This window comes from Phyllostomus discolor, chromosome 8 (assembly GCF_004126475.2).
Source record: "Phyllostomus discolor isolate MPI-MPIP mPhyDis1 chromosome 8, mPhyDis1.pri.v3, whole genome shotgun sequence".
Lineage (NCBI taxonomy): Eukaryota > Metazoa > Chordata > Mammalia > Chiroptera > Phyllostomidae > Phyllostomus > Phyllostomus discolor.
Window position 1 is genome coordinate 15,259,587 of NC_040910.2, and position 24,406 is coordinate 15,283,992.

The window sequence follows — 24,406 nt, forward strand, 5'->3', positions numbered from 1 at the left end:
GGGAAAACTGTGTGAAGTCTGCAGGTGCCTACTTTGAAGGGGACTGAGGTGTCATTGTTCTGTGTACAATGTTTCTTGTATCTTCTGCAATAAATGTCTCTATTTTTCATATTACATGGCTGGATACCTTCTGGACAGACCGCATATGATGTAGTCAGTACTCTGAGCTTGCACAAAACATATCTTTGAACAAGGCCCATAAAGGTTAGGAGTAGCCTCATTTTCTGAGATCCTTTTTGCTATAAATTTGGCTAAGAGGTTTGGTAGTATGGGAAAGAAGATAAGTGAGAGAAACAGTAGTGATTTAACCTCCAGTGTTCCCTTAAGGACAAACATTTGTCACCTTGACAGCAAGGTGAAAGGTTTGCAGCGAGTGTGCTTATAACAGGACTCTTCCCCCCTCTCTCCTCCCTGGGGACCTGTGATTTCTGAAAAGGCATTATCTGAACAGATGATGATGATGACGATGAGCTACAGAAAGGGCTAGGAGAGGGAAAGAGGTTGAGACCCACATAACTCAGAGGCTCAAACTGAAATGCAGCTCCAGGGACCGTCACGAAGATTTACCATTTGCTGCTCTCCTTCCTAAGGTTCCACTTGAGGCTGGAGTAATCAACCCTATAAATTATCACAGAACATTCAAACAGTGCCCAGTGTTAACAGAATGGATCCCACCGCTAATAATTATGAGTGTCTCATAAAACTGAAGTAGCTCCTAGCCATACATTTTTCTACTTTTTAAACAAATCTCTAATTTTTTAGGGTTTATAATTCTAATGGGAAGGTCTGCCGGAGGCTTAAATCAGGTGCTAAAATGAGCCTGAGTTTTGTGCTTGATGAACATGCACAACCCAAATTAGCAATAATGTGACGACACCCACACATCAGGAAGAACAGTGTTCTCTGGTCTGTTCTAGGGTCTCTGTTTCAGCCTAGAAGCTAAATTGTTTATACTCTTATTGAAAGTGAAATGGGCAGGGATATTTCGAAAGCTATGAATTTTTGGTTTTATTTGAATTTCAGGAACCAGTGGCATTTATTTATCTGCCCCTTTGATAAATGAACTTCATCTATGATGCTACTTATGGAGTTATATACTCCCTGAAAACTCTTCAGTAACACCTTTTTTTTTTTTTTTTTTTGGTATCAAGTTCAAGTTAAGTCTCCCATTCAAGGCTCTTTGTAATGATGTCTCACATAATTTCCATAAACCAACAAGAACTGGCTTACTCTAGTAAACATCCCTTTTTCACTGTCTCTTGCCTGTAGCTGCCCATTCATTCACTTAACCATCATACATTGATCATCTCCTATGTACCAAGCACTGTATTTGCTGCTGCATCTCCATATACAGCGAGGCGACAGTGAGCATCACAGGCATGGTCCCTGCCCTTGTTGGGCCATATGCACTCCCAAACTGGCTTTCTCCACTTGGGTTGCTCTCAATTTTCCGGATCTCACATTTAACATCCTCCAGAAATCCCTTTCTGGACGCTTTATTCTCTTTGCTCTCCCTTTCTTAACGATGTCACCATACATCTAAGTACTTGATTATATTCGTTCCCGTTATTTTCCCAAGTGTTTTATTTATGCATAACTCATGTCCTCAATTACACTAAGTATCTAAGACAGAAATTGTGTCTTATATTTCTCTTCATCACTTAACCAATGTAACTCAATTGAATGCAATGATATGTATGCAGCATGGCCTTAACTAACTTCCAGTGTTGAAAAGAGTTTTAGAATACTAAGTAAAACAAGCAATAGACCAAGGTCTAATTTATCTTTGAAAATAGACATATAAAAATCTCTAGGGAAGGACTAGGTATACGAAAGATAGAGTCCCATAAATGGAAAGAGAACAGGGAACAAAAGGGAAAATTTCTCCTGTATGGTATAAATGTCTCCCGATCAGATATATAATATTTTAGAAGTTCTATAAAACATCAGCATCTTTCTTTAATTCTTATATTTTATAGAACATAATTCAGAGACCATACCATAGGCCAAATTTAATAGGGCTCTGCTAAGATGTCAATACTATTGATAAAAGTAAATGAAATCTTTACTTAGTTAACTTTTTAAAAAGAAAAATTATTTTTCAACAGGTACAAAGATTAATTATACACACACACACATTTTTTTTACATTGACCTAAAAAAATCATGTGTAAAAATGTAACCAAAAAGTCTAAAAATGAATTGGCAGGCTTTTCATGGTAAATATTAGACCAGGCCTCCTGTTATGCATTACTTGTCCTTTTTCGATTATTACTTTGGGTTATATCAGATCTTGTTTACAAGACACTAACTTTATAACTCATCAAAAACTAAGCCCCCTAGACAGACTTTAGCACAATCACTAATAGTAAGATTCCCCCCTGAGCCTCAGTCTGAAATGAGCATCGCTATTTTCCCAAATTCTGTCCATACTGGAGCCATTCTCATACATGTACTTTTGTGTGTGTTTAATAATGACCGAGGGAGCTCTGTGAACTGAACAGGATCTGTGCTGGGACCATCTGCTCAGTAGAAAGGGAGGTTTTCTAATGAGAAGAAGATTTGCACGTAGGAAAACGGATGACTAAATATATAACCGAGTACACACATAAACATACTCCAAGGGGTCCTTCCACAAGTCCACCCAGGATATAAAAATTCTGCAAGTAAAATTAAGTGTATATATATTTTTAAACATTACCTTAAAAAACATATTTTTCTAAGTAACATATTTTTTTCTGAAAATGATAAGTTCCTGACAAACGAATTCTATAATCCAAATATTCCCCAAGTAGACCTTTCTTTGAAAGTGAATTCTTAGGTCTATTTAACAAGTTATTTTGTCTTTATTCCTTTGTTTTTAAGCTTCCTCCAGTTCTGAAAGAGATACCCATTTTTCCTAGTCCCTACAGAGTATAACTTCGACAAACTTAAGAAAGAGTAAGAGTTAGACAAATGAAAATTTAGTTAACAGCTGGCATGGTGAAGACTGTTGATTAATGTTTTGATAACTTACCAAATGTTCTCGCTGGCTCAACTGTATTACCGGATTTTCTTGAATGGAGACAGTCTTTGCCTAAGTAATAGCATAGACTCTAAATCAAAATTACAGTTCGAGCCACCAAATAGAGTTGAGGAAAGGTCAGCGAGGAAGGAGAACTCAACAAACAGAAGCTGGTAATTTCAACAGTAAAGAGCTTGGGCTTGGGACTAGTCAAAAGCAGGAAAAAATGGGAAAAATAAGAACAATGTAGTACAACTATCATAAAGTTAAATTTATTCAAGGGTACCTGAAATACATCCTTTGGGGTTTCACAAAATGATGATAATGCATGGTAGGTCTTACTTAGCAAAGTAAAAACTTTAAAAACATTAGAAACTCCCCCAAACTTCTTTTCAAATTTTACTGATCAGTGAAATCCAAATGTTAGAAAATCACCAACCGAGTCAAACTACCATGCAAAAAAGACCAGATTCACTGAAAATCTCATCTTCCAAGTGTGAAGGGGATTGAAGCAGATTAAAAAAAAAATAATAGTCCCATGAGAACAGTCGTTAAAGCCAGAAGAAGGCACTCAAGTTAAAAATAAAATCATATTGAGACTCTGACAATGAACTGACTCTCAAGCACTTCTAGCTAGAACATTATACTATTTTCCAAAGATCATCTCTTATGCATCTGTGGCTGCATTTATTTCCCTGGCACTGTCAGCATTTCTGAAGGAGTGTTGTTAATTTATCAAAATAGCACAATCAGGAAAAAAAAGAATCTACCATTATGAGAAGTCGAAATTATGAAAATTATAATAAAACCATTAAAAAATGTGGTTGTATACTAGAGTTTTTTTCTAATACCCCAAAGTAAACAAAGAGTCCTCTCAGATTTGCAAATGAAATTTATGAGCACTTTTTAAGAAGCAAAATGCTTAAGTGGCAGTCCCTAACCAACTAGTATTTTAACAGCAATAAAGTCCCCGTCCGGCTGAGCACATATACATGATTGACATCAAATTCACCAGAGAAGATTGCAACAGTAAGTTGGCCTATTATCTGAAATATACAAAAATCAAGACATATGAAAATATTAGACACTAAATTACATTCAAGTAGATAATTGCAAAATAGTTTGTCAATTAAACATCTTTCTTCAGGGACGCCCGATAGAATTTTCTGCGATGATGAAAGTGTTCGACATTCTGCACTGTGGTTACTGACTAACTTAACTGTGGTCAGTGTGACTGAGGAGCTGATTAATTATATTTAATTTTAATTAATTAAAATTTAAATAACCACATGTGGCTTGTGGCTACCACATTGCTCAGATCAGCTATATAATACAAAATAAAATACCAATATATCCCCACTGTCTCTGAGCCTGGAAACCAAGGAAATGCAAAATCACTTTCGAACATTAGAAAGGTTGCAATGTCAGCACAACTTCACTCTCAGGTGTGGTGGTCAATAAAAGGGAAAACCAGCCAGCAACAGATGCAGTAAGAAAGTACCTGAGAGCAACTACTCAGGATACCTATCTAATCATCTAGGAAAGAAGATCTCAGGCCTAAATGATGGACCTGTCTGTTTCCAAGGGCAACACCCCCTTCTTGTGGAGCCAGACACCTTCACTTACAACACCTGATAGCATCAAACTTGGGAATTATCTCTCTGCCTCTCTTTCCTCTAATTCCATTCCCCTCAAAATAAACTTCGTGTTAAAATATCTTCTCAAGTGAATTTAAGGATGAGAAGAGAATGCATCAACCTAAGTGTCTAACTGTCTCTCATAATTATTTCCTGTCAATTAAAAAAACTGACAATTGCTTTATGTATCATTAGCTATGAGTATGATTAATATTTCTGAAACATCAGCTAGTACATTTACAGAGTATATGCCACCTATGTCATTGTCAATGAGGAGTTTGACATCTTAAAAATGGATGGTTCAAGTAGACAAAGAAAAAAACAAGTAATATTACTAGAAATGACATGCCAGGCAAAAGAGGTCTCAGATCTTTGAGATATCAAGAGTGATTTTCACCAGAGAAAGAAAAACTCCATTAAAAACTATGTGACACCCAACATCTACTTTAAGAAGGAAAACTTCCTCTTCCACTTCCCATTTTACAAAAACACATATCAAACCACATACTTCAGGTGACTCACTACTTACAGTTCCCATATACAAATGAAAGGCTAGCAACATCTAGGAAAACTAATATAGAGATGCACAATGCTATTTGAGATTTTCATTAGTTTATGATATTTTCGTCACTAGAAAACCCTTAGTGTCTATGGCACCAGGTTATAGAATCTGAAAAAAGAAACCTGACATGATTGAAGACTTGTTTCAAGACTAAGATTGTCGGTCAAGATGTAGGCATAGGTAGACACAGCTCACCTCCTCGCACAACCACATCAATAATTACAACTAAACTACAAAACAACTATATCACCCAGAATAGCCAGAAAACTGATCTGTATGGAAGTCCAACAACCGAGTAATTAAAGAAGTCGCATCCATCCAGACAGGAAGGAGGAGCAGAGATGTGCAGAGACCTGGAATGGGCTGTCCCACACCCATAACTATGTGTATGGTTGGTGGTAGATAAAAATTGGGACGGATACCTCGGGAGTGAGGGATTGCAGCCCCACACCAGACCACCTAGCCCAGGGTTCCAGTGCCAAGAAGGTAAGTCCCCATAACTTCGGGCTATAAAAACCCATGGGGATTGGGATGGTGGAAGAAACTGTGGGATATTCAGGCATCATATCTTAAAAGGCCTGCAACAGACTTTGGACTTACGTAGACTAACTCCCTCTGGGCTCTAGTACCGGGGTGGCAGCTGGAAACGCACCAGTGGCATATGGGGAGAAACTGAAGTGTCTGGTATTAGGGTGAGTGCTGGGGACAGCTTCCTTCTGGACAAAACTCCAGAAGACAGGCAGTGGCATTGTCTCTCTTCTGAGCCCTCCCCCACACAGAGCCAGAGAGCAGTGATACCATCCTGGAGACTCCATCAACCTGGTACACCAGTTGCCCTGCCCTGATAGCTGCCTAAGACTCTACCCCATCCAACTTACCAGTGTGCTCTTCTATAATATGTTACACTACTAAGACAGGGAGGCAAAGTAGTTCTACCTAATACATAGAAGCAAACACAGGGCTGGCAAAATGAGGAGATGAAGAAATATGGCTCAAATGAAAAAACAGAACAAAACTTCAGAAAAAGAAGTAAACAAAATGGAGATAAGCAATCTATCTGATGCGGAGTTCAAACCACTGGTTGTTAGGATGCTCAAGGAACTCACTGCATACTTCAACAGCATAAAAAAAGACCCAGGCAGAAATGAAGGCTACACTAAATGAAAGAAAAAAATGTACAGGGAACCAACAATGGAGTGGATGAAGCCAAGCGTCAAATTAATGATTTGGAACATAAGGAAGAAAAAAGCATTCAATAAGAACAGCAAGAAGAAAGATTTCAAAAGAAACAAGGGTAGAACAAGGAGCCTCTGGCAAAACTTCAAATGTACCAACATTCAAATCATAGGGGTGCCTGAAGGAGAATAGAAAGAGCAAGGAATTGAAAACTTATTTGAAAAAATAATGAAAGAAAACTCCCCTAATTTGGTAAAGGAAATAGACATACAAGTGCAGGAAGCACAGAGAATCCCAAACAAGATGGACACAAAGAGGACCTCACCAAGACACATCATCATTAAAATGCCAAAAGTTAAGGATAAAGACAAGATCTTAAGAGCAGCAAGAGAAAAGAGAGTTACCTACAAAGGAGTTCCCGTAAGACTGTCAGATGATTTCTCAAAAGAAACTTTGCAGGCTAGAAGGAACTGGCAGGACGTATTCAAAGTGATGGAAAGCAAGGACCTGCAACCTAGATGACTCTGTCCAGCAGAGCTATCATTTACAATGGAAGGGCAGATAAAGTGTTTCCCGAACAAGGTAAAGCTAAAGGAGTTCATCCTCACCAAGCCATTATTTTATGAAATGTTAAAGGAACTCACTTCAGTAAAAGAAGATCAAAACTATGAACATTAAAATGGCAATAAATTATGTTGACAACTATCAACAATTGAATCTAAAAAACAAACTAAGCAAAGAAGCAGAACAGAAACAGAATCATAGATACAGAGATCATTTGGAGGGTTATCAGTTGGGAGGGGGAAGAAAAGAATGGGGGAAAAGGTGCAGGGATTGAGAAGTACAAATTTCTAGCTATAGGACAGTCAGGGGGATGTTAAGAACAGTATAGGAAATGGAGAAGCCAAAGAACTTATATGCATGACCCATGGACATGAACTAATGGGGGGATTTCTGGCGGACTGGGTTTCCTGGTTGGAGGGGGACAAGGGGGAAAACTGTGACAACTGTAATAGCATAATCAATAAAGTATATTTAAAGAAGACTAAAGATCGCTTGTTGAGATTGCTCCTATGGAGATCTTGATGCTCTTTTTCAAACATATCTTGAAAATTCATACAAAAGAGCAATTGCCTTCTGTTAAAAGAGGAAGCATTATTTCTAATCTAGATTATTTTCTACTGATACAATGTTTTTTTTTAACTGATACTGATACTGATACAGTGGTTTTTTTTAACCACTTGTGTGCATTAGAGGAAGTTTCCTTTTAATTTTTTTTAGAGATGAAAATTTAGCATTTGGACGTCAACAAATTGTTTGTCTTAAAACTACATTAGATAAGGATCCAAAATTCTAAAGACATTTAATGATACAGAATCAGGGTTCAACTGTCTTTGAGGGAAAATGCCTGTGAATTGGTAAGAGACAGGAAGCCCATACATATCTCTAATGTTTTTACGATCATTATTCACTTTTTTCCTCTTCAGTTTAAACAGGTAGAAGTAAATGAAGAAAAGAGGAAGAGTAACATGTAAATCTACTTTTGGCAGTTAAGCAAGAAATAACCTTTCGTGTTGCAGTTTTAATTATTAAAAAGATTGAAAAACTGTTCTTTTCCAAATGTATATATGTTAGTGGCTACTGATCAGGCTTTCTGAATGGCTTATTAGGTTGCTATGACAAATACAGTCAGCACAGCTGTTTTTTTAGGTTATCGTAAGAAAATGGAACCAACTTTCCATTAAGAAATCATGTCTGATTCCACATCTCTTCTTTTAGTATCTTAAAGTTCTGTCTCTTCTTTTCTCCACTATTTGGGGATAGATGTTGTTCTCCACAGCTCCTGTAGCCCAAGTCACACCTTTATTATTTTCTGTATCTCATTTAACACATTTTAACCTTTGAGAAGGTGACCAGACCCAAATCAAAGCGATACTGTGAATTATGAACCACCAGACTCAAGTGCAGAGGGCTGTAACGTGATGCTTCTGAAGAAGGAACTGTGCGGCTTTCCCTGGCTGTCGTATCACATTGCAAGTTCAAGTGATCTGCTTCCTCATTATCACCTTGGCTTTTTGTCCTTTTATCTTTTCTTTATCTTTCTTATTTGGTCATTTCTACAAGTACTTACAATGCCTCTCAGATATTAATTTGAACTATTTTTATACATCATTGAATTGGTTCTTCTGTTTTTCAGACTTGTATTTTCACCTCTTCTCTAAGATATGGTACAATTTCTTTTTCACCAATGTCTAGATTTCAGTTCTTACTCGTCAATTTAATTATATACTTCACAGGTTGTTAGAGGATAAACTTTAATGATAAAATATATTTCTTTAATAGTAACAGTGCAACAATTCTCTACAATGCCATATAATGGCGACCATTTATATGTCTTTATTCAAAAAATTTCAGCCCTTTAAATATATGTACAAATCACATTTGGAGTTATTTTTCATGGAAAACTTTCTGGTATATAAAGTCAGTTATTTCAAAGATAACAGCATATGGGTGGTAACCCATTATATAGGGATAGTCTGCCCTAACCTGTTCATGAAGGGTTATTGAAACAAGAAAAACCTTACAGATCACCCTAATAGGTTAGCTGTGAGAATGAGTTTCTAATGAATTCTAAATCTATACTGTGACTATAAAGCAATATAAATTTCTTAGGGCTGTAACATGTGTTTTATTGAGAGCAAAAGCTTACAGTTCAAAATCACTTTAACATTAGCAAGAAAAATTTGGTGGATAATCATGAATGTGACACTGCATTGTGAAACTAATTCAAATATGATTGCAATAATTAGCATGCATTTTAGAAGCATACCAAATACACGACATTTTATACTAACATTCATTGAGTGAATTCTATTTATTCATTTAATAAATATATTTTGGATGCTTGCCATAGGCTAGATAAAATAGGTGCTGTGAACCACACCAAACCAACAAATATTTGCCCTCTTGGAGCTTGCATTTAAATAGGGGGAAACAGACAATAAAATGAATATAATACATAAATAAATAAAATGTTAGAAGACAAGCATTCTAGGAAAAAAAATAGAGCAAGATGGCAGGCAGTGCTGGAGATGGGAGAGAAGGTCAGAATTTTAAACTAATTAGTTACAATCTATACTACCCAGGTACAATCTAGATGGAAAGTCATCGCAAGGGCCAAACCACTGTAAAAGAAAAGCTAGAGAAATTGCTTCGAGGGGCAGACAGGCTTGTGAGGAATGGATAGAACGTGGACAGGGAGAGAATGGTGCCAGCCAGGAGGTGGGGGCAGGAAAGTGCTCCAGGAGCTGGAGGAGGAGAAGAGTGAGTGGCTCCACAGTGAATATGGGCGTGAAAGAACAGCACGAAGAGGCAGAGGCTGGGGCTGCTCTGGGAGGACCCCCCACATGGCCCATGAGGTGGTGGGCAATTAAGAGGCACTGAAGGCACTGGGCATGGGAGTGATGTGCAGGAGAAGTGTGTGAAGATAATTTATCTCACACCAATGTGCAGGGCAGTGGGAAAGCAGACAGGATGCACTGCCTTGGCTCTGGGAAGTTACCAAAAGCAAAATAGTGTTTACAAACATAATCCCTCCTAAATGGATGGATAAAAAGAATAACATGAGCATTCAAGTGAAAATCTAGAAATCTTTTAGAAAATGACTACATAGAATTGCCCGAATGATTAAAACAAAAGCCAAACCACAAATATCGACCAATAGAACCAGTCCTCTATTATCCTCAACTCTTTTATTAAGAGAGCTATTCACCTTGCTCCATAATCCCCAAAACAGACACACCTTACTGCTAATTTGTGTGAATCCTTGTAAATTAAATGGATAGAGATCAAATGAGGTTTCTATAATTTCCGATCACTATTCCATGTACATCTCCGTTTTACACTTCAAACAAATAATTTTATCTTAAGTAATTATATTAATGTCATGTGTAATATCCTAAGATAGAGAAACAATTTTTAACAGCCATGAATACTGATCTAATTATCTTCCGGAGTGAGCACATACGTCACTATGTAGACATAAGAGTAACACGACACACCTGGACTTACAGGAGGGAAATGAACCAGCAGGGACAGCGAAAACAGAAATTGACTCCTTTACAAATGATATCATAGGCGAAGTGCTTTCAAACCGTGATTTGTATTCACTGAACCCTCTTATAATAAGCTTTGCTTTTAAAAAATATATTAGATATGCATTTTAACTACAAAACTAAAAGACAGTATGTGTGAAATTTTATCTGACACTGTGACAGGGAAGGCCTTTCTAAGTATAAAGCCCATGGGAAAAATCCATATGAAAAAGGTGGATACATGGGACAGACATAAAACTTTAAAATTTTACAACAATATGCATAGCAATGAATATTGCAGAGTACTATATGCAAATGTTAACTCAAAAAAGATGACAGACCTTAAATTAAAAAGAAAAACTATAAAACTTCCAGAAGAAAACAGAGAAGAACAACCTTTGTTACTTTGGGTTAAATGAGGTTTTCTTAGGACACAAAACACCATGAAATATACAAGAAAAAAAGAGATAAATTAATAAAAATTTAAAACTTCCGCTCTTTGAAAGACACTATTAAGGAAGTGAGAGGAAACACAAAATACCTATCTGATAAATGACTGGCATCTAAAACATACTTAAAATTTCAGAATTCAATTATAAGAAAATCCAGTTTAAAAAAATGGGCAAGAGATTTGAACAGACACTCCCACAAGAAGACTGACAAATGGGCAAATAAGCACATAAAAAAAATGTCCAACATCATTAGACATTTACAGAAATGTAAGTTAAAGCTATGATGACATACCTATTAAAATTACTAGAATAAAAAATACTGCTAATACCAAGGGCTGGCCAGGCTTAGGTGCAACTGAATTTCTCACACGTGCCTGGTGAGAATACAAAACGGTACGACCGCTTTGGAAAATGGTTTGGAGGTTTTGTATACTCCTAAACATGCTTACACACAAAACTCACAGGGCTTTTATTCATAATCACCAAACACAGGAAACAATCCAAAGTTCATCGACTGGTAAGCTGGTAAGTGGCACTATTTAGCAGTTGGAACGAATGAGCTACTGATAGGTACATACAACACTGATGACTCATAAAAACATAGGCAACGTGAAATAATCCAGATTCAAAAGGCTACATACCATGGATTCCATTCTTATGACCTTTTGGAAAAGGCAAAAGTATGAGAGCAGAAAACAAAACACCTCAGTGGTCGCCAAGGGCTGGAGACGGGGGGAGGGGACCGACTACGAAAGGGCAAGAAGGCACTTCCTGAGAGGACGGAATATCCTTTGTCCTGCGTGAGGCAGTGGTGAGGTGACTGTGTACATCTGTCAGACTCGCAGAACTGCACTGCTGGAAGTGGTGAATTTTTCTGTGTATAATTGTATCTCAGTAAATCTGACTCAAGGAAATTTTAATGTTCCGTCGATCAAAAATCATCCCCTCTCACTCACACACTCAAAATCTAAAAGGTTAAAGATGGACAGGGGAAAATGTTTGCAGTATATGTAACAGAGTAGTCATATCTTCAATACATAAAGACCTGTTTGAAACCCAAATCAGCATCCTAATAAGAAAAACAAGCAAACCATATGAACAAATTATGTATAAGAAGAACCTCAAATGATCAATACACTAATAACAAAAGATCAACTTCTCAATCAAAAAATTATAATTGAGGTAAAATATCAGTTTGTTAAAATGTTTTAAAAAACGACAGTCAGCATTGGTGGGAAGAAAGGAAATACACATGCCCATACACTCTCGTTAGAATGGGAATTCGGCTCTGCATTTCAGGAGGGCAACTTGGCAATATTAAGGATCTTTTAAAAGTTTGGAGAATTTGCCCAGTTATTCCTCTTTTAGGAATTTTTTCTAAAAAGAATAAATAAAAGAGAAAACCATAGATTTATGCACAAAAATGTTGTGGCAGCTTTCAAAAAAATAACACCAAACCAGTATAAACAACCCAACTGTCTACCAATGGGGAAATGACTAAATAAATAGCAACACTCCATTCAAAAGAACATTAAATGTGATATCCATTATATAAGGCAAATCAAGTTGGGGTAGAAGTAAGAATATGAGGAAATGTTCACACATGTTTTTAAAGGAGAAAAAGCAATGCCCTGGTGGGCGTAGCTCAGTGGATTGAGCATGGGCTGCAAACCAAAGTGTCACAGGTTCGATTCCCAGTCAGGGTACATACCTGGGTTGCAGGCCATGACCCCCAGCAACCGCACACTGATGTTTCTCTCTGTCTCTCTCTCTCTCCCCCTTTCCTTCTCTGAAAATAAGTAAATAAAATCTAAAAACAAAAAAAAGGGGGGGGGAGCAGAAGACAAGGTGTCTGTACAAAGCACAGACACCAAGTATGAGCATGTTTGTACCAACACACACTAACACATGGGGCATGTGCCAGAAGGTGAACAGCAGCCACATCTAGTTCTGTCGGTATTTTTTGGAACTTCTACAATGAGCACATACATCAATTGTGATAGACTTGTAAAAGTTAATTTTTAACCCAATATTCCCACAGTTATATATGGTAAGGCACTTTTATAAGTCAGCTTTTGATGTACTTAAAAACGACATCTGGTACCTGACAGCTTTTTAAAAACATCCAGGTTGGCAGACACACAAACTTAAAAAAAATCCACCTTGGCTGGCGTAGCTCAGTGGATTGAGCACGGGCTGCCAACCAAAGTGTCGCAGGTTCGATTACCAGTCAGGGCACATGCCTGGGTTGCAGGCCACGGCCCCCAGCAACTGCACATTGATGTTTCTCTCTTTCTCTCTTTCTCCCTTCCTTCTCTAAAAAGTAAATAAGTAAAATCTTTAAAAAAAAATCCAGTTTTATTTGAAAGTACAATAAAAATGGGAGAGTTTTTAAAAAATAAATTGGAGATAATAATCTATTATTTTACTTGAAATTTTATAGTTAAAATAATTAGTTCTTAAACTATGTTGGACCATATCATCTACCATCACTGGAGGGAAATTAAGAATCAGCTTGTCTGGTGAATCACACTGTGAAAAACGCCATTTAAATCCAGGGTGCTAGGAATCATTTATTATTCTTTTGTTTGTTAGTTTGTTTTAGTTCTAGAATCTAGCAGAAGTCCACAAATGTTTCATTAATGAAATCAATATAAGGTCAAACTGCAATATGCAGTGAATCAGAGCTGAAAATTATCTTGATGCTTGACATTTCCAGTCAAACGAAAACCTGCCATTGCCAATGGCACTGACCGTGGCTTCCAGGAGTGCTGAACGGTCACCCGAGAACCTCAGTCCACAGTGGGGTCTGGATGGGTAGCACCGCTTTCAGCGCAAAGACCAGGAGTTCAAGGAAAGGTTCTCTTTGGTTGGTGGCATCCACAAATTTATACGGTTCTTTCCACATGTGCAGATGTATTTTGGAATGGCAGTGAGGCCTGAATCAATGAAGCGAATATACTAGTAATGGGGAAATTATTACCTCCTCCCCCGCTCCACCCCCTGCCATATGACTTGATGTTCTCACCTTAAGAACTGGTGATGCAGATGAAGACAGGAAACTTAACTGTTCGGCTCACCACACCATTATCCCCAGCTCCCCCCAATATCAGCTTAATAAATAGATGAGTCATGAACAATTTTTGGTTTGGAGAAACCGAAGCAGGGAAACGAGAACTGCCTGCCACATTATCATCAGTTGGCAGTTATTGGGAATCTCCTACCAAAGGCCACACACTAGGCAGTTCTGCAGCACATCGGATTCAAATTAAGGAAATGTAGTCTCGGTTTTAACCAAAGACTAGGATCATGTTTCTTAGGGGGCCCTTTACAAAGATCTCGTGCCCCCCCAAATGCATTTATATATTTTTTATTTTTGTATTGCATTTTTTTCCATTACCGTTCAGCCCCCTTATACCCTCCACCCCCTTGCAATCACCACACTGTTGTCCACGCCCAGGAGTTCTTTTTCCTTGTACCTAAATGGGTACAGGAGCAAGTACTTTTCCAGTTTGAGAATGATGACATTTTAAAAATTGATAAAAATGAAAATGAAAGTACATGGCATTTGTTAAAGGGTAATAAAATAACTTCAGTCAATTGGCTAGTTCTAAACCAGTAGATTTCTTTAAATAGTAATGAAATCACTGCTTTTAAAAAAAATCCATCATTATTAAAATTAAAAAAAAAAAGTTGCCTCAGCCTCCACCAAAATTAGATTTGTAAGTTGCTGGTCATTCCTATAATTAAATCTATGTCACAAATTTGCAAGAAAAATGGTCACTGTGACTAATGCATTTACTTGCTACACAAGTCCTGTCAGGCAGCAGAGAGCATTATGCTGCAAAAATGGAGTAGGGAAGGATTCTATACATTTTTATTAAGGAACAAAGACCATTTTTTTATTTACGGTGACTGTACTTCAGATAAGAGTTTGCTTTAGAAGCAAACCCGAATGCAGCTCTCACGGGGCTTTTCTCACACCAGCATCACAGTGGCACATTTTTAACTCTACGGGCGTGCTGGGCACACACGCATTCCGCTTTCGGGGAGAAGTGATGCGTGGAAAACGCTGTGAGGAAAGAAACACGGACACGTTCTGGTTACCAGAGTCCTTGGTTCTGGGGGCTCCTCACCTGAGCTGTCCAGAGGGTTTTCGTTCTCCCTTTGGGGGATGGGATGGAGAGGGATGTCGGAGAACAGGGCTGTCCCAGCGCGAGGCAGAGCAAAGGGATGGAGAGGATGCAGGGACGGAGCAGTAGAGACTACATTTACTTCTTTGCAAGGAAACTCAGACTGCAGGAGGAACAGTTCTCAGTGTGAGACGTGTTCGAGCTTCACATTTTACCCACAGGAGGACAGGCTCAGACTCAGAGCCTTGTAGAGGCAGCAGAGTTGAGCTGTACAATAATACTAGCTCTTTTTTCATTTGCTTTCATTTCAGTAACCTTCTATTCACGACAAGATTGCTACTTTTAATTTATGGTGTTGACACAAAGTTTTGCATGAAAATAAATTTAAATTTAACAGGTGAGTTTTATTTAATCTAACAATACAAATATTGTATTGGCAAGGCAAGAGTCATAAAGGCGCCTGAAATTTGGAAGACATTGCTTTACAGGCAGTTCCTGTCTCCTCTCTTTCTTAAATCTTTTATTGTTATTTATTTCTTCATGTATTTATACCTTATGTATTTGCTTCAGTATCTAGAAAAGTGCCTTGAATCGAATAGACTCAGTACTTATATGTTAATTTTATATCCTATTTTCTTATTCTGTGCCACAGTGCTGATGAACCCAATTGTATCTTTAAAGAGAAAGCAGTCTTTTCTCACAATCGAACTTGTATGATGTTCATTTGCCCGAAGATGTGAGAACATGAAATGCACAGCGGATGGTGGGCTCCATTTTACAAGGGTGGAAACCATCTTCCTGTGGCCTGAACACAGTGCAGAGGATATTTTGAAGCCTAAGACAGGTTATTTTACATCCCAGTTCTACTGAGTCCTTACCAGTAAAAAGGATGAACTTAAAATAACATCTTACAAGGTAGCATAGTACTGAATACTGCTTAAAAATTCATTTGTTTGTTTGCTCTGGCATTTAAACTTAGTGAAAATAAAAACCTGTTTTCTGAACAAATCATGAACTTTCAGGGGGGGCGGCGAGAATCAAGATCTCCAGTGAATAATTTAGGTTGGTTTTTAAGCAAATTAAGGGAAAACATCAGCACAGTTTTCAGTATTGCCCAAAATGGATATTTCATAAACAAGCTACATTAAAAATTGACATCCTAGATTTAGGTGAAAGGAAAACCAAATTGACAATTGAGTCATATCTGGCGCCATCCTTGATCACCTACACTGGTCATTGAGACTCTCGCTCTGATTGTTAAAAAGCAGGGCCGCCCAGCCACCAGGAATAACCAAGTAAATGCGCTCTGACCACTCTCAGTGCGCTTGAGCACGTGTTCTATATGGGAAAGGAAGAACAAAAGAAGTTACACCCCAGGTTATTAAACAATGCCATTCGTGTTTGGGGTTTCTTTCTTTCAGCGCCTACAATAGCATCAGTCAGCTCTTCGAATCTTTCTGCAAAGCTGGGGAGCACAGGTGGCCCAGCCAGCTCGAAGAGGAAAGACAGACAGACGGACGGTCAGTTCTTCGGCTCAAGGCACGGAGCTCCTTGAACACCTGGTCTCATGTGAAAAGAAACAAAATTATTAATCTCGGGAGATAATAGCTTCTTCTGGTTGCAGCGATTACTATTTTAAGAGAAGACTTATGTGAAGAAAAGAACCATTCCCAATACTTTAAATGAAGAGGAGATGTAGGAAGTTCTCTTTCTGCGTCTATAGTGACTCTTACCGATCTTCTTCAGACTCGGCATTACTGCATTCACTAAGATGACTTAACTGTGTTTGTCATTCTTTGTGGCTGTTTCAGAAACCCTTACATGTATGGTGCCATGAGTCCCTATGATGTTGTATAACGTGGTTATTAGAAATTCTATTCGGATGATCAACTTAGCTACTCATAGGGTTTTCCTCTAAGGTCAGGGGTTACCTAAACCAGTACACTGGCTGAGGAGTCTAAAAAGAAAAAGTTCTACCTTTACCTTTTACATTTTAGCCTATGATCTTGAAGACATGGAAATACCAAATTCAGCCTCCAACCCCAAAATGCCACAGGTCTAACAAATCATGTGACTGAAGGTTTTTTCAATACAGTTGAATGTTTTCAAATGAAAGAATTTTTCAGATGAAATTTTTAAAAAAGTCACTGATATTTCTTTTTAGAAATCTTCCCTTTGATGAGGAAGCAACATATGAGGTATCTGAACATGAAAGACATGCTTTTACATAGAAAAATATATAATTTTAATGGTATTTTAGTTATTCTGTGTGGTTGACTATCAAACTATATTAAAACCTCATCAAGGGAAATCTCAAAATACTTATTATGCTCTACAATTATTGTTAACCAAACAATTTAAATAAGAGGAGGAGATAATGACATTAACTTCTTAACTTAAAGCAATCCTCTGTGGCATGATTTTAAAATATTCTCTTGTTCTGAAATTTATGTAAATTGAATTCATCTATCTTTGGTTATTACCAGCCTAGCTACATTAAAAAACAAACAAATAATTTTCTGTAACAATTAGCTCTTTAAAACAATGTTTTAATTATACCTTGGACATTATTAAACTAGCTATAAATAAATATGTATGCTATTTTATTTGGTATACCCAGAAGTCCGAAAATCAACAAGAATGCCTTCAGAGTTCTTTCTTCAAAAATTCCTCTAATAAAAGCCTTTCATTCAAAGTTGCAAGGTAATCTAAAGTAAATACTCTTTTCAGATCCCAATATGTAACTACAAAAGAAATGGTCACTCATCACCAGACAATAATCACTGGCTCGGTGTATTTTAACGCTACAGGAGTTGGTCAGAGAGAACCAGTTCCGTTTCGTGTGTGTGTCCGTGGTCTCACACAAATCACGGCAGAGCTCGGACACGGCGCGAGCACCCTATCTTATTCAATCCTCACCACGACTGCACAGTGCAGACACCACCCTCATCTCACTTCACATGCCCGGGAAGGCGGGTGGTGAGGCCAGGGTTCGGCCAAGTAAGGACAGAAACCCAGACAGGTCTGACACCAGAAACCACACGACTACCCATAATCCTAAATGTTAAGAATAGGGAGTCGTTGGAATTAAGAACGCTCTGACAGTAACCAGAGAGGAGGTGGAAGGGAATAATGGGGGGTAAGGGGAGGAGGGTTGTCAGGAACAACTGTAAAGGACACGTGGACAAAACCAAGGGGGGGTGGAATCAGGGGAGGGAGGTGGGGATGGCTGGGTGGGTGGGCGTGGTGGGGGAGAATGCAGACAACTGTACTTGAACAATAAAACATTTTTTTAAAAAGGAACAGGGAGATATTTTCCATTTATAAAGAAAACTCCCCCAAACCCCTAACAAGTACCACCCTTTAAGAATAACAAAATATAACCTGAAGTTTATAATTCAGAATTAAAATAAGTCCTTTTCCCAAGCTCAGTTCAGGCCTCAACTACTCCCTGAAGATTTCTCATGTCATTCCACCGCGATTCATCTCCTTCTTCGAGCCCCTGACCACCGCTGTACGGTGTCCGTGTGCGGGAAGTGCTAGCTGCCTGCTACCACCCACTTTCCTCTCCCGTAGTAACAGAAACCCAGACGTCAGCTCTTAGCGAATGGGCAATGTCCCTGCCCTTCCAGTGGCCAGGTATGATCACATGACTAAGTTCTACAATAAAATATTACTAAGTATGGTGCTGGAATTCTAGGAATGCTCTTTTTAACAGGCAGACTGAGCTTTCAGGGGGGCCCTTCTGTCCTCTTTCCCTTTGCCTTACTACCCAGGCACCTTTCTGGCTGCAGTGCCGGCAGCTACCTTGGGTCACCAGGCAACCTCAGGGAAGCAAGCTCACGCTGTGGAGGGTGGAGGAGGGAGAGCGGCGCTTCAGTCCACACTGAGACCATGAGGCCACTGTAGCATCCTTGCACAGCCTCCTTGTATACGTAATACAGAAATAAACCTTTTCCTTGTATAAGCTGCTTTTATTTATTCTTTTTGTTAAATAAGCTGAACCCAATTCTAACTGATTTCTTTAAGACTCATACATATTTCATAATCCAAAGCTTACTGTAAACGAAGATGGAGAAGGGAGAAAAAAGAAATGGAATTGTTTCTTTTATAACCCTTCAGCAAAACATCTCCAATCACAATTTTCATTCTCAAACCCTCTCTGGTAATTTTCAACTTTGGGGAAGGAAAAGCACGGGCATGAAGTAGAAAGGAAAATGGAAAGAACAGACCCACGCTAGCACCTCCCTGGCATTGCTCTGTTGTCTCCTCTCCTCTCTTCTCAACTAGCGAAGCCCGGACACACTCTGAGGCCCAGCCCAGAGAAGCTGCTTCTGTCTGACCTTTGAATGGGGAGTGCGCATGCCCTCTGCCATCTGAAAGTAACATACCATACAGTAACATCTTTTGTTTGACTTCTTCACTTTTACACCATGTTTCTTTTTGCCCCTGCCAATTTCACAACCTAGAGGGACCCACCTCATATTCCTTTGCACCCCCCTATAGCTACTGGAAAACGACCTCTGTGTGGCAGGACGTCAATAAATACTTTTGACTGATTAACTGAATTAAGACAGAAGATCAAGGGAGGGGGAAAAGCAGAAGACTAAAAAGTGAGAATGCAATTTTTAGAAGTGAAAAAAACATGATAAAAACCAGGAAGATTGCCCAGGATAAGTTTTACTCCGCTGAACTTTGTCCGAGAGCGGGACCTTGTGGAGCAAACACCACGATGTATTTGGCGTTCACAGAGTCAGTGCGAAGCTGCAGCCAAGCCGAGTGAGCTTGTTTTCCAAACAGGGACAATGCACTTCGCTTTAGTTACTCAGACAATGGTCTCAACCCAGTTTCTCAGTGACCTTGGACATTTAAAAGCGCAGAGATCCAGCTTAGGAACCCATGTTTTGATAGTGAATGTATATGATTCCAAGCCACATAAAAAAATTGGCTTCCAGCAAGATCATATTTAACATATTATTCTGCCAATGGTGACAACGTACAGAAAATGATACTTACACGCAGGCAGTAATGACTTAAAATATTATTGAGTCTAACATAAGTAGGTCAAGAGATCATTTTCATTAAATAGACTCTATTATCTCTCTTCTCAAACCCAATAATAATACCGCTCCAGGAATAACATTACTGTTTTAAAAATAAGATCTATCCCAAACATATTTTGCAGAAGTTCTGTAAGTGGAAGCTCTGTAACACTGAAACATTAAAATCTGTATAGAAGTATGTAGAATTCACACTCTGTAATAAATACTACATTTAAATGCATACAATAACAAGTAACATCAAAAGCATTTTATACAGAAGCAATTGACATTTTGCCTAGACACGTGAGCCAGTTTACACTCCATTGATTCTACTCTCAATTATTGGGACCGCATATCTGCCAGTAAGTTATGTACCCCAAATCCAGCGTTCTAATTTGTTTTTGTGAATTTAGCAAAGTTTTAGGGAGGATGTACATAAAAATATTCAACTAACAGAAAATTCAGCTTCTTTCTCATTCCTTCATAACACAAATCACATTTTTTGTTACACCATCTATTTCTGAAATGATTAAAAATGCTAAAATACTGTTATCCTTTAATTACAACATATTGCAATTATATGTATGAAAGTTGAACTATTTTTAATCTTTTTACATTCGATTTATAGTTCGCCTATTGAAAAAAATATTACATTTTCTTGTGAATTACTTGTTAGTTATTTCCTCATTTTGAATTTTTTTCACATAGGTTTCTCAGAAGACACCAAGACAGTAGGTTCTCTGACAATGGAATGTATGAAATAAATGGCATGTCAACAAGTAAATGAGCATTCGCTGTCTGAGCAGCTGGGTCATGTCTCCTTTTCAACATCCTCAGCCCCATGATACAAAATAATAATAATCTAAAGGACCTCACTAAACGATCAATATATTGACATAACCTCTATAAAGAGACACATAGTGTTTTAATTGATTCCATGAATCCATTAAATGGAATATTAAACCCAGGTCTACAAATTATACTGTAAGAGAAAAAAATTTTTATTTATTAACTATTTTCCTCCAGGTTATGGATAATGGATCATAAAAGCTATAAAAACTCTTATACTTAACCATATAGGGAAAGAAGCCCAATATCACTAAATCTTTCATACAAACAATGTCACAACAAAAGTTATATATAATAGACAAGTGAAACCATGTTTACTTACCAAAAAACTTCCAAAGGCTGAGTTAAATATTGCTGCTGCCTATAGAGAAAATAAATGGGGGGAAAACTCGCTGAAGGTGAATAGGAAAAGAAAAAGCCAAGATTATCATTGCCCCATCCCCAGTATTCAAAAATCTTAAAACATTGATGCTGCAAAGCAAAGTTAGTCACTGCCTGCAAACACTGCCAGCGGCCTGTAGTTTACTGAGATGGACGAGCTGCAGCTGGGGAGCTCAGATACCGGGTCTCCACAGCAGGCAGAGAAGGCTTGCTATGAGACTCTGAACCTTCCTGACAGCACCAAAGAGCTGTGACCGACAGGAAACTGAAGCCTTGTTGTTACTGATTTTGCTGCTGAAGTTAAGACAATCAGAGGGTGATGTACTCATAAAAAATTTCATATTCCTGGGAAAGGAAACCCAGAATTGTTTAGAAAACATTCACTACTCTCTTTCAGGGAGCCCAAGTCCTAGGAGAGCCCCAGAAAGTGGGATCGGTGGTTCCCATACAGCACCCTTTAAAATTATGAACAGTGTTTTCAGACCATGGGAATCATTCTTACTCCATTCGTTCTACAGTAGAAACAAGCAAGAACCACTTCTTGGGTGTTCAAAGTTCAGAGAAGAAGGATTTGACTTTGCTTACCTAGGTATCCAGGGAATACACAGTAGAAGTAACACAGCTCTTAACTTTAAACCAATCTCTGTATTCCAAGAAGCTACACTCGAGTCCTAAAAGCGTCTCGCATTATTCAAAAAGGATAGGAACTTGTATAACATCCCATGTGATGCAAGAAAGGAAAAGGAAAGAAAAAAAAAAACAGTAAAAGGCAAAAGGAGGGGTAGAGAAACCCTACTGACATCGCCTGCAGACCCAGAGCAGAGTTAAGCTGATCATCGTGGACATCAGCAGCCACATCGTAGTAAGAAGACGATGTCAGTTTAGCAAGTATGAACCGAGCCCAAAGCCAAGCTAAGAGCTGTCGCCGAAAATGCCTTCTGCTCCCGAAGAGGATGCAGTGAGAGTGCATGGGTAATGAGATCCTCGGCTCCAGAGAGCTTAGCTCTCCTGTTCAAGTTCATAATTAATTCAAAGCTTTGATAATTTCATTAGATGTCTCCTTCGCTGGCCCCATCAATAAAAGATGGCACTGGACCACACCTCCTCTGTGGCACAAACACAGGCACAGACCAGGGAAACCTTTGCTTCCCGACAGGGGTGACGGCATATGATGTTCCACGTTGTGCAGGGAGCAGTGAGAAAAAACGAAGATCCGGCTACATAAGACATTGCAGATGACAACTGCAAACTACAGCAACATAAACAGATCTTCCTGGAATCCCATTCTGGATAAGTCAGGAAAAAAGTTTTATGTGAAAAAAACTTTAGGAGAAAAATAAGTAAAACAGTAAACATAAATGAGCCGTGCTGGTATCAATGAGGAATGCCGCCTTTCTTTCTACAAAAATGCACCTTCCCCACACACAGTGTTCATTTTCCGATCCCGTGTTGTGCTTAAAATTGACTGATCTCTATTTTTAGCAAAGGAATGAAGTCTTCCCCTTTGAACTCCTCTCTTCCAAATTTGCTTCCTGCCAGTGCCTTTCACCAACCTTATACTAGATAACTAACAGTTTAGCTTAACATTAAAAAAAATGGATGGTTAGAAATAAAAAGGCCTAGAAACCAAGTAAATTAAATATCAATTACTACTCATCAGACCAACTCACCACACTCACACTTCATCTAGTTCTCTTTTTAAGCCCAGTCACAGGGAATATGTTTCGTATGATTGGCTATGTTTCTGCATTTTATAAAATGACAGTGACAGCTTAGGTGCCCAAAGATGCTGCAGGCCAACTTATTGTAAGCTGTTTTTCTGACAGAGGTGATGGATTTGAACTCGCTCACCTACACCACCCTCAGCCCTCCCATGCAGTGAGATCAGGCAGCCATCGGTGAGAGCTTTGCGTACTCTGCAGACTCGTGTAAAATCAGACACTACACCAAGAATCTAGGGCTCAATATCAATAGATAATTAATTTCATAGTTGGCTCACTCCTACACTTGTAGCAGAGGAAGGAATTATGTTTTCCAGAGTTCCCACGAGTGATGATATTCATAGAGTATTTAACTGATACACAAGGGACATGGGTGTCTTCTGACTTAATGAGGAATTCCCAACTCCTTGGCATGACATACAAGGCTCTCCATAAACAGGTCCCTCTCTGGAGAGAGACCTCATCTCCTGCCTCAAGTTTTATATTCTGACAATTCTCCAAACTCGCCATGCTGCTTCTTACCCCTCTCTTCCCCGGCCTGAGGTACCCTTCTCTCCCACTTTCCCTTCCTTTACCGCTGACCTCAGCAACTCCGCTCGGGCACTATTCCTCCAAGAAGATTTCAATCACCACACACACACACACACACACACACACACACTGACACTGCCAAGTGGACTCGGTGTCCCCACGCCTGCTGCCACAGCACCCCGAGCACACCGAGGCCACGGCACTGGCCACACTATGGAAATGACCCATCTGCATGGCTACCTGTCCCACTGCAGACCAAAGACTTCTATGGAAGGAATCTGATGAAGCCCATCCTAAGTACCTGCATGTTTGTTAAGGATTGCTGGAATAAGGAGAGCCCCAGAGACGTTCGAAGTCTACCTCACTGCCTCAGTTACTCTCTGTGTCCGGCAGAATCCAGGGACTGGGAGACACAGAGGGCTGGGCCTGCCCCAGCCACACTGGGCAACAGCAATGGCAGATTTAGACTCCAGTCTCCCACCCGATAGAAGCGTCTCTGACATCTTGTTTTACTTCCCATAACCTCCCGATTGTGATCCAGTGACATAAATATGCTCAACATAAATAACGTTTTAAAAGTTACCACTGCCATAAAGCAATCAGGTTAGTTAAGTAAAATATAGAATTATCAAGAAATACAATGCAGCCATTAAAAAGAGAATGATTTTTTAATAATCCTCTTTTCATTATCAGTATCCTCTATATACTGATAAGAAAACATGTTGATCTTTTAATTAAAAAAAAGCAAGTTTTGGAACACTGTCTATAATCCCTTCAATGTGTCCTTGTCCACCATAAGCAATCCTCACGCACCTGCTAGGTATG

The 24,406-nt window shown here is 38.8% G+C and overlaps 1 protein-coding gene across 1 annotated transcript in view; it reads right to left on the reverse strand.

Moving 5' to 3' along the window:
• SLC10A7 (solute carrier family 10 member 7) overlaps nucleotides 1-24,406 on the reverse strand; it is a 195,462-nt gene that overhangs the window by 114,375 nt on the left and 56,681 nt on the right. The window contains exon 5 of the mRNA XM_028521974.2: nucleotides 21,271-21,309. Coding sequence (XP_028377775.1) covers nucleotides 21,271-21,309 — 39 coding nt within the window. The remainder of the gene's footprint in view (nucleotides 1-21,270; nucleotides 21,310-24,406) is intronic.